The 12115-nt window shown below is 39.2% G+C and overlaps 1 protein-coding gene and 1 non-coding gene across 2 annotated transcripts; one reads left to right on the top strand and one right to left on the bottom strand.

The window, feature by feature from the left end:
* Positions 1-3764: 3764 nt before the first annotated feature.
* Positions 3765-4652, bottom strand: LOC127102842 (uncharacterized). The gene is made up of 2 exons (XM_051040170.1): positions 4476-4652; positions 3765-4361 (listed from the first exon to the last, which is right to left on the bottom strand). The coding sequence occupies exons 1-2, from the start codon at positions 4650-4652 to the stop codon at positions 3765-3767; spliced, it is 774 nt and encodes a 257-aa protein (XP_050896127.1).
* A 683-nt stretch (positions 4653-5335) lies between these two features.
* On the top strand, positions 5336-5444 carry LOC127109786 (small nucleolar RNA R71). Its single transcript, XR_007797038.1, has one exon. It is a non-coding gene; the product is annotated as a small nucleolar RNA R71 (small nucleolar RNA).
* The last annotated feature ends 6671 nt before the right edge of the window (positions 5445-12115 follow it).

The raw sequence follows: 12115 nt of genomic DNA, 5'->3' as shown, positions 1-12115 counted from the left end.
GAGTTCTGGAGACATGCAGATGCAGATGACAACTTCATTGTCTCATTTGTTCTGGGAGTGAAGATAGTTATCACAGAAGCGTCTATTGCTTCCTTGTTGAATATGGAAAGTTGTGGAGGAAAAAGGATTTACAACATTCCTCCTAGGTCAAAGCGTATCACAGATGTGATAAACCCAACAATCTTCAAACCCAATGTTGAAGGAAACCCCTCTAAGAACAAGGAGCTACACCAGAACCTCAGAGTGTGGCTGAAGATTATTCTGGGAACTATCCACCATCGTCCAGCCTCCAACTCTTCTGATTACATTAATGCAGACCAGAAATGCATTCTGTACTGCATTCAGAAAGGTGTGAAGATCAACCTCCCTGCTCTCCTGTTCAGATATCTGAGAGATTCAGTCAGAGAAACCAGGAATAACATGAAGCCCAGATCCTACATTCCTCTGGGGAGATTGCTTTCTGACATCTTCATTGAGCATGGACTGGTAGATGATCTGGAAAAGACTAGATGTATGGATGACCTGGCAATTGATGTAGGGAAGCCTCTGAATGCCAGAAACCTCAAGAGTATGGGGATAATCAAGAAAATACAAGTCAAGCCAACTCTGGATACAACCTGGGATAGCTTGAAAGATCAGAGGAAGATGCCTCATGGCCTGGCCAGATTCTTCAAGAATGAGCCCAGAGACGCTGTTGCCCTCTACCTTCATCGTCTGCTGGAAGAAGGTATTGATGTTTCTGATTTCAGCCTCGATGACTGTCTGGACTCTGAAGAAGATCTAGTCAGATACAAGAGAGGTGTTTCTGAGAGAAAGATAGCACCACCAGCAAAGAAAGCCAGACTTGACGGAGCTTCTGGAAGCGGATCTTCAGCTCCTCTGCAAATCTCAACTGGTAAGTCTGTTCCTCCTGTCTCCTCTAATCTTCAGATGGCTTCCTCTAACCCTCTCTCCTCTCAACCCATTTATACCACCTCTGACATTACACCCTCAATCACCAGAACCCCAGTTCTAAACATAGAAAGAACATTTATACCTCCCTCTAAACCTGCACAAACCCACCAAAGCACTTCTTCTTCTTCATCCTCTGAATATGAATCACCTCCTTACGTTTCCCTTTCTTCTGACCAAGAAATTTCTGATCCTGGTTCCCCAACTATAGCCACAATCTTTGCTCACAGACTTGCTTCACAACAAACACAAACCACAGAACCTGAAATAACTTCACCACTACAACAAACAACCACCATACCCTCTGAAACTCAACCATCTGTAATTCAACCATCTGATCCCCACACCTCTGATATCACTCCACCAAAAATTCCCGCTGTACCTGAAGCAGACTCTAACCCCTTAGACCTAAATCCACTTTATGATTCATCCCCTAGTCTTCAACCAGAAGCAGAATCTGAACCTCAACCTGAATCAGAATCTGCACCTCAAACTCTAAATCTCAGCCCTCAAAACTCTCCACCTCATACCTCTGAACCAGAACCTGAACCTGAGCTTTCTAAACCTACCCTTAAGGAAGCCATCTTTATGATTGCAGAGGCTTCAGCTCAAAAGATTGATTCTCTAGTCACAAACTCTGAAATCAGTGATGATCCTCAATCTGTAAGGACACACTGGAACAGAGTCATTGGCTGGATGACATCTGAGTCTTTTAGGCTGAAGAGTATCTCTGAACAAGTCAGAAATGACTACATCAGAGATGCTGAGGCAAGACTCCAGGAGAGACTTGCCAGAGAAGCTGAGGCCAGAAGGCTTGAGGAAGAAAGGTTGGCCAGAGAAGCAGAAGAAGCAAGAAGATTAGAAGAGGAAAGAATTGCTCAGGAAGCAGAAATTCTAAGGCAACAAGAAGCTGAAGCTAAGGCTCTGGCAGATGCAGAAGCCAAAGCTGCTGCAGAAGCTGAAGCCCAGCAGGCTCTGACTCAGGGGGAGTCTTCAACTGCTGTTCCCATGATCCTTCAGACTCTGAAGGACCTTAAGGAAGATCAGAACATCCTCCGAGACAGAATGGACAAGCAAGATACGGTCAATGAGAACATCCAGAAGATGCTTGCCATGATCTTGCAGAAATTGCCTCAGAACCCTTAGGCACTTAGGATTTTATGTTTTGCTTGCCTTTTGTTGTTTTTTGCTTCTGTCATCTGTTTGGATCTGATGTTTTGTTCGTGATCTTTTTGAATCTGATGTTTTGTGTTTCTATTTTAATGAAGTGTTTTTCTCTTTAAGTTATTTTTTTACTATGTCTTTTTGATTCTGACAAAAAGGGGGAGAAATTATTAAATAGCTCTGATGAAAATTGTCTAAAACCTTAAGCACTCTGCAACAATTGTAGAAATAGCTCTGATAAAAATAGCTCTGAGTAAATAGCTCTAACATTAAATTTAAGAAATTGCAGAAAGTTTTCAGAAATCTCATTACTTGGAAAGCTCTGGTAAGAACTTCTGAACTCCCTAGCACTAACTCAGGGGGAGCTTCTGTCTATCTGATCTTTTTTATTCATGTTTCATCTGCTATTTTAAGTTGTTTTGTCATCATCAAAAAGGGGGAGATTGTAAGAACAAAAATTGTTCTACAACAGATTCCTTGATTTTGATGATAACAAAGGATGAAACCAAAAATGGCACCCTAACGAAAAGTTTCTAAGTGTGCAGGGTTCTAAAGGAAGAAGTAATAAATCTGATGATGTCATCAGATGCACAACAAGATCAGATACAAATTCTCTAGTATCAGAAGCATCTGAAGTGGAATCTCGTTCAAGATAGTCTGACTCTGGACAAAACTACAAAGTATCAGAAGCATCTGAACATGAAGTAAAGTCTAGAAGCTCTGACTCTGAACAACGCCCTCTGAAGAATCTATTTAGATCAACATCAGAAGCAAGATTCCAAGTTTCTCCAGATACACAAATACTCTGATTATGGATTTGCTAATCATGAAAGAGTAACGTTGAAGACAAGTAAAGATTTTCAAATGGATTTCCTAATTGAGAAAGAGACGTTAATCTCCACTTCCAAGAGATAAGATACTACTTGTGGTAAGTAGTCACTTCAAAGAGGAAAAGTTAAACTGCAGAAGCTATTTAAGTGATGGAGTAAACTCAGTTTAATATCCAACAGATTCAACTCTACTTCAACTCATATATAAATAGAGCTGCAATCAACATTCAGTAACAAGAAATCAACTAGCCAAAACTATACTGAATTATTTCACGCTCAAGAAAATCATCTTTGCTCTCAAAGAATTTCACTAAGCTTTTGCTTATTAAGTGAAAAATCTGTTCTTAAGTTTGTAATACTTGCTTTCTTAGAAGCACTCTAGATTACATATCTTGTATCTTTTATTTGTTTGATTTCCTCAAGTGACTTTGTGTGGTCTGTAGACTTGAGAAGACTAAGAGATTTTCTTCTCTCTTAGGTGTTGTTTGTAATCTTTCAAGATTAGTGGATTAAGTCCTTGTTGAAGGCGAAATCACCTTGGCCGGGTGGACTGGAGTAGCTTTGTGTTATAAGCGAACCAGTATAAAATCCTTGTGTGATTTTCATTTTGAAAAGCGCTTATTTTTCAAACAATTCAAACCCCCCCTTTCTTGTTTTTCTCACCTTCAATAAAACCTAAGCCTCGACTTTTTTTATATCTGATGCAGAAGGTGCAACCGACTCTTCAGCATGAGGTGCCTCTAGCAAAAATTCTTTTAAACATTCATCTATGATGTCAACAAAGTAAAATAAATCATCGATAGCGGGAGATTTTAGAAACTAGGAAAAAATGAGCTCAATTTTCTCTTCACCGACCTCAAAAATAAGTTTCCCTCGTTTCACATCAATAATCGCACAAATCATGGCTATCCTAACTAGAATATCTTCCATAATACCTACGGGATACTTGACTGAACAATCAACCAGCTGGAGGGACAACTTACTAGGCTTTAAATCTCCTAAATTCAACCTCTCACAGACTAAGAGAGGTATCAAACTCACACTAGGTCCTAAATAAAAAAGGGCATTGTCTATGACATATTTCCCAATTACACAGGGAATGGAAAAACTCCCTGGATCTTTCAGCTTTTCTGTCATATTGTTTTGTATTATTGCACTACACTCTTCAGTGAGCGCCATATTGCTATTATCGTCAAGCTTCCTATTGTTATATATAATTTCCTTGAGGAACTTAGCGTATGAGGGCATTTGTATAATGGCCTCTATAAAGGAAGAAGCAATATGTAGCTGTTTAAAGAGCTCCACGAACTTTTTGAACTGACCCTCTATCTTAGACTTTGAAAGTCTCTGAGGGTATGGAATGGGTGACTTATAGGGTGGAGGAGGTACATACAATTGTTCCTTCTCAACCGTCTCCTTAAATTTAGGTGTCAGCTCATTATCAGGTTCTGGTTCTACTCTTACCGGGGTACTCTTATTAACTCTTTCCGATGCTCTCTCAACTCACCTTCCTATTGTTAGGTCTCTAACTCTAGGATCAACTGGGTCGTCTAATTCCGTCCTACTTTGCAGCGTGATAGCATTAGTGTGGCCTTTGGGGTTGGGTTGTGGATGGCTTGAGAATATGCCAGTAGAGGAAGCAGTCGCCGCTTCTTGCTGGGATACTTGAGTTATTTGAGTCTCAAACATCTTATCATGTGTAGCCATGGCATCAACCTATTCGCCAAAAGTTTGATCAACTCATTAGTATGAATGTTTTGGTTCATAATCTCCTTATTTTGTTTGGTCTGATACATGACAAAATTATCCATCATGAGCTCCATATTAGACTTCTTAGGTGCATAAGGAGCAATAGGGACTCCTTTATTATTCTGAAAGTAGGGGGAGTGGTAGGAGGTGGTCTTGGTAAAAAAAGAGCATTGTGGTTCTTATAGGACAAATTCATATGATTCCCCCATCCAGGATTATACGTGTTAAAGTAGGGGTTACCCTGCACATAATTTGTCTAGTTGTGGAAAGCTTCAGAAAATAATTGACAGTCAGATGTGGCGTGTCCTTGGACTCTACAAATCTCACATAGGGGAGTCACTGCAACTAAGGTAGCCAGGGGAGTAATGGTTAGATTATCAATATTTTGTATGAGCGCATCTACCTTAGCATTAACATGACCTAGGCCCTTCACTTAATACATACCTCCTTTCGTTTGAGAATTCTCAATAGGGATACACTTTCTACCCCACTGATAATGATTATGGGCTATGTTTTTAATAAGTTGGTATGCCTCAGAGAAGGGCTTGTCCATTAGAGCCCCTCTTGTCGCAGAATCAACTGTCAACCTCGTGTTATAGAGGAGACCATTATAGAAAGCATGGATAACTAGCCACTTCCCTAGGCCATGATATGGGCAATGTCTCATCATGTCTTTGTACCTTTCCTAGCCTTCAAAGAGAGATTCCCCACCAGCTTGTCTAAAATAAGTGATTTGGTTTCTTTGAGTTTCCATTTTAGACAGCGTGAAATATCGGGCTAAGAAAACCTTTTTGAGTTCATTCCATGTAGTGAGGGAATTAGCTAGGAGGGATTGTAGCTAAGCTCTGGCTCTGGCCCGGAGGGAAAAAGATAAAAGACGTAATCGAATGGCTTCGGGATCAATGCCATTACTCATTAACGTGTCAGGATACTGAAGAAACACAGAAAGATGTTGATTAGGATCCTCTGTAGGGCTTCCATAGAACTGATTTGGCTACATGATATGCAACTTAGAGGGTTTGAGCTTGAATATTTGGGGGAGTTATGCTCGAATGAGTCTCGTCCTGATATGGGACGCATAGTCCTTAAGAACGATAAATTGGGCGCGAAGTTGTTCTAATTAGCGTCTTATTCAAACAAGATGCTCAAATTTGTCAATCGGTTATTCTAACCCGTCCTTGGATGAGCGGGTACTTGGAATACAACCGAGGAAAGGTTAAATAATTCCTTAGTCTATACAGCGAATAAATGGAATCACGATATTGACTAATGGTCCCCGACAACGACGCTATAAACTTGACATTTCCGCAAGTGCAGATATATATTGTAGTAATATAAAAATAATCGAACCCACGGAGATCAATTATCAATCATATCATTATCTATCACTACAGTGTATATCTAAGGCTAATAATAATAATTTGGGTGCAAAAGAATTAAAATAAGCTAGTTTATGAAATCAATCAAAGACAAAGACCAGAATGCGACTCACATCGACCAACAGTACTCACAAAGTCGTATTAATAATTAACTAAACTGAGATAATATTTTCTCATAAGAAAAAGATTTAATTTAAAGGAACTGTTCGCTTTCGTGCAGCCGGAACCGAGTCTTAGCCTAAAATCTGCGGGTGTGTTCAGCATGTTAAAGTTAAAAACTTCAAAATTTGAAAATTAATTACTTTCAATTAATCAAAAATTTGTTTATGGTGAAAAATAAGTTTAAAGGTATTAGCGGATTTCGCTCATCTAATACCAGATTTTAAGTGCATAAACGCCCTCTTTCGCATATCCGCTTATGTTCTTAAAATCCCTTTTTGAAAATAATTCTTTTTGCAATTTAAATAAAAGATGCTTTTGCAGTGTAGTTAATTAAAATCTGGATTTCCCCTAAGTCAGATACACTACCGTGAAAACTCAAAAATACCCCTAGCGTTCGAAGATGCATCTCTAAACGCACCTATTTTTTGTCATTTTTAGATGAAATTAATGGGGCACCCCTATTATGCAAATATTTGAATTGGAGATGCATCTTCGTATGCAATAAAGGTACGTCTGAAGATGCATCTCCGTACACACTATTTAATCAAAAGTTAGTGGATGGTCCGGAGATGCATCTCTGGACGATGTTGTTTCATATCATGGCGTCATACATTTCCCTCATCATCTTTCTTCATTTTCTCAAAAGTTCTAAAAAAACATGTTGACCTCTCACAATCATTGAAGAATATCATCCTTTCATTCAAGCTTATATCAGTGGAGTTCTTTCTCCTCCTTTACACCATCTTATGACATTTAAGCTTCTCCTTCTCATCAATTTCATTTGGTAAGTTTTTCAAATTTTGTTTTCTTTTATGTTTTGATTTGTATTTGGTGTTTTTAGTTACATCAGCTGTTTTAGGTACATTAGATAGTAGTGTAAGCGACATTGGTAGCCTACAAGAACATGCATTGACATATTTCTGGAGGATTAGGGAAGCTATGGAGTTTCTGCCATGGCTGAGAGTCGCAGGTTGGTTCAGAGATGCATCTCCAGATTTTCTCAGTGTTATTTTTGGAGATGCATCGCCTAATTGGACTCAGGCTAAAATTTAGTATATTTTGTGGATTTGTACTGACATGCTCTTTATCTATGTGTCAGTTTGTAATGTAGGTGCAATGGATAATAACACCACTGAAAGAGTTAGGTTGGGACGTATGTCCCAAACTTCATCGGTACAACGTCAGAGGGTGATAACCAGGACTGCGAGGCAACGAGTTAATGATAACTCATTTGATGGTTCACAACCATCAAGTTTGCAGTGCCTAGGTTCTAGTTCTCGTATCGGCACCTCTTTAGCATCTACTTCACAGGGCCACGAGTCTAGAGATGATACAGTAGACCCTGAAACCCCTAAAGGCAAGGAGGAAGCTCCTGGCCCATTAAAGGGTTATCCAGGAAGCCCATTTGACACCTCCTTACTTCATCTCTTTGCAGATCATGTTGCTAAGCATATATGGGAAGGAGAGGTTCATTTCTTTTGCAATACATATGTTTTCAACTAATTAAATCAATAATGATGGTAATGTTTTATTCTTATAGGAGCGTTCGTGTTTGAAATTGGTAAACCATGGTAGGAAGATATTGGAGTTGGGGAAGCCCACTATACATTGGTTTTAGGATGTTCTTCGCTATTATGGTATTTCTGATTTATGTTGTGTTATGTACATGACCATATCACATAGCATGCAAACGGATTTTGCTGATAAGTGGCATTCAGAGACTTAATTTTTTCATATTCCTATAGGAAAGATGACCATCACCTTAGATGACGTCTCATGCTTCCTTCATCTTCCCATAAGGGGGAAACTATTGGGCCATAGATGGATCGGTCGATAGGAAGACGTTGACATGATGGCCATCCATTTGGGGGTTGACCTAGCTGAGGCCTCAAAGGAGGTACATGACACAAGAGGCGCTCATGCTAGGTTTATTTTTTTGGAAAATATTTATAAAGACCATCTATAGAAGGCTATGCACATCGAAGGCGATGGCATGTAGGTTGGGTACCATCAGACTTGTGCATTGAGGTTTTACCTCTTGTTCTTGGTTGACACGTCCATTTTTGTGCAACCTATGTTGATGTAGTCTACCTTCAGTATTTCATTAACTTGAGTGTGATTCACGAGTAAAACTGGAGGCCTCGTGTTTGGTCTACCTGTACTCGAAACTGGCCACGAGTTATCTTTGGAAGACAAAGCAGATAACATGGAGCTACACATTGCTTACATGATTTACTGTTACTGATATTTTCATAATTCATTTATTACAATTGTTATTAATATTGTATCTGAAACATTTTCAGGGATGGATCATCTCCCACGTCCCTCGCATCACCAGGTTTGAAGTTGTGCCTGCCTACACTGTGGATTGACCGCATGTTGTCTCATTTATTATATACATGGAGAATAATGTGGTTGAGCCATTCATAACACATCTTGATTGTCTTTTGACATGTGACATTTGCTTATGCCCATACAGAGGTCATCGCAAGAAGAGTCCATTTGACATCATTTCCTTATACTCCATATGAATGGCATGTGGGTTAGGTATGTTGTTTCCTTATTTGTTTGAGCGAGTGATATGGTAGTTTGGCTATCTGCAGATTATTCTGACACACCCTTAAGAGTTGGCTCTTCCCACCGTTTGCCAGAGAGATCTCGATGTGTTACTAGACAATTTCGAGAGTCAACTAGTACCATAGTAGTATCGTAGGGTACTAGGTCTTGTACACTGGGCCTATGCAGACAACTACATGACCTAGTTCTAAAGGGTGTAACACCTTATCATGACACCAGACACTTTTGGAAGACCACCTAAGCTAGCAAACCAGGAGGTACTTAAGGCTCAATATGACCATATCGAGAGTATGACATCGATCCGTTAGCGTGTTATGGAGATGGGTAAAGCAAACACAAAGGCAAGATTCTTTGATGATGTAAGTCATCAGTTGGCCCTCGTGTAGAACATGGTTGTTGAGTTACGAAATGTTGTGCAGTACAGTTGGAGCAGGAAAAAGCAAGGGGTTTGACATATTGTTAACTTGGGATTTTCATATTAGTAGGAAAAGTCAAGTGCTGCATTTTGTGAAATGCTAAGTGTTAGTATTAATGGACAAGAGTTGACAGTGATGACACTTCGAATGAGGCTTCCTGACTAAAATCTTGAGATGTAGTTTGCAAGAATCTCAATAGCATATTTTGATAATTGGTTTAAAGGAGTCTCAGGAATAAACCTATAAAATGACTCGACACCATGTCGAGCATGGGCTTTCTCACATACTCTAAGGAGTTAGAATATTGAGGAAACCAAAGACAAAAGAGACTTAGTGCTTTCAGCAACTACCTTCGACGAGCAAGTAGTTACTAGTCACTAAATAGTTAGAGAACATGGGATAATGGTTTTAGTAGTTCCAAAGCCTTGACGACATGGAAATATGTTGGAAAATGAGTTGCATGTATTCGAAGACGTGTCAATTTTGTAGATGTAAATTATCGAAGGCAGTTATTTCTTAATTTAGCATATACAGCAGACTAATGCGTTGTAATCAAGGTCACAAATTATATATATATATATATATATATATATATATATATATATATATATATATATATATATATATATATATATATATATATATATATATAGAGAGAGAGAGAGAGAGAGAGAGAGAGAGAGAGAGAGAGAGAGAGAGAGAGAGAGAGAGAGAGAGAGAGAGAGAGAGAGAGAGAGAGAGAGAGAGAGAGAGAGAGAGAGAGAGAGAGAGAGGGAGGGAGAGAGGGAGGGAGAGAGAGAGAGAGAGAGAGAGAGAGAGAGAGAGAGAGAGAGAGAGAGAGAGAGAGAGAACTAGAGTACCCAATCTAAAGACTACAACAAGTTGTGAGTAATTATGTGAGTGTGTGTCCCTTTTTCTTTGTACCCTTTTATGTTTCCTTAATGGAAACATCCTTTATTCTTGTCATGTACTACATTTCATTTAATTTTGTTTATTTCAAGTTTTTTTTTACTTTAATTCATTCTTTATTGTATTTAAAGTTTAATTTCACATTGTCTGCAATCAGACATTTGTAGTCACATCCTACACCTACGTCATAGTAAACGTTTTTGTACAAAATTGATTTCGGGCTTTTTTGAGTTAATCTCAAAGACTTTCAAACTCATGACTTTTCGTTAAAAACACCTACGACCAAATTGTCGTATTTTTCACTCTGTTATCATTGATTTATTTCCAATTTCCGTTAACATATGCGTTTGAGGAATGGTAAGATTTTTAATGAATGGGGTCACACTCGTTTGAGGAGTGGTAGGATTTTAGCAGGAATGGCAAACCCAAAGAACACTTCTCGAGCCCGAAACAATGTTTTAGACTCTAAATCACCCGTTACTATGACGGTTAGTACGACAGGGATAATGAATAATTTCAGAGTCACATGCCCTATTTTAGCCCCGGTCTCGACTTCAGCGTCGACGTCAGGAGTGATGGTTACTTTACCACCAATAATAAGCATATCAACCTCTCTCAGACCTACTGCGACAGTTATTGGGGACCATAACCCCCTATATGCACTAAGTTTTACTATGCCTCTAGTTACTAGGGACTACCCTTATGGAATGCCAACTTTCAAGTTGGCGGACTTACACAGTCACGCTTTGACATTTGCAGATAATGTTGCAATGACAACATCACCCATCAATATATGTTTGGCATCAGGATCTTGCATAAGCAACCTTGGTTGCATAGGGAAACCACAAGAGGGATTCTAATATGTCCCTCATACAATGTTAACCTTGACTACTGATTCGTTAGCGACCATGAGGCAACAAATGGATAAAAGTAACCATGAAATGGTGAATATGTTCACACAACAAATAAGGATGGTGTTTAATCCTTTGATCCAAAACATAACCCAAAGTTACCAGTAGTTAGACCATCAAATGGGTAGGATTGTTGACATTTTTGGGCGCCCCTGGCGCCAGTTGTACCACCACTTGTTAACCAGGTTCCATTCGAACAACCTCCACAAGATATAGTTGAAAGGAACCAAGCCCACAATGGTCTTGAAATAGTTATGGTGCCCAGAAAGCAGGATCCTGACCAGTCGAACAACCTCCACAAGAGATATTCGAAAGGAACCAAGCCCACAATGGTCTTGAAATAGTTATGGTGCCCAAAAACAAGGATGCCGACCAAGTACTTAGAAATGTCCAACAAAATAATTTGGGGGAGGGGGGAATAATATAACAAACATGGTCGAACAAATTATGGCCCAAATGGCCTCAACATTGGCATCCATAGGCCTAATTACGTATCCCTATTATCGAAATATGTTCGATAGACCAAACTTCCCAGGGGTTGGAAAGTCCCCGAATTTTCTAAGTTTTTTGCTGATACTAACGGTTCAACAGTCGAGCATGTTGCTAGATATCAGACTGAGGCAGGGGATATAGCTAATAATGAGAGTTTAAAGATGAAATAATTTCCAAATCATCTGACAAAAAATTCCTTTACGTGCTTCACAACACTCCCTCCTAATTTCATATATAACTGGAGTCAATTAAAGATAGTGTTTCATGAACAGTTCTACATGGGCTTGTCGAAAATTGGCCATAAGGAACTGGCCAGCATTATGTGTAAAATGCCTGAATAGATTGATGACTATCTGAACAAGTTTAAACTTCTTAAGGCGAGATGCTTTAGACAAGTACCTGAACATGAGTTGGAAGAGATGGTTGTTAGTGGTATAGACTATTCCATTGGAAAGAAATTAGATACTCATTACCTAAAGGATATGGCCCAATTAGCAGATAGGGTACGGCAGGTCGAACACCTGGAGGCCGAAAATCCCAAGTCGAGTAAGTACCATAAAAAGGGAAAAGTGGCT

This window comes from Lathyrus oleraceus, chromosome 7, assembly GCF_024323335.1.
Source record: "Lathyrus oleraceus cultivar Zhongwan6 chromosome 7, CAAS_Psat_ZW6_1.0, whole genome shotgun sequence".
NCBI lineage: Eukaryota > Viridiplantae > Streptophyta > Magnoliopsida > Fabales > Fabaceae > Lathyrus > Lathyrus oleraceus.
This window is presented reverse-complemented; position numbering and strand designations above follow the sequence as displayed.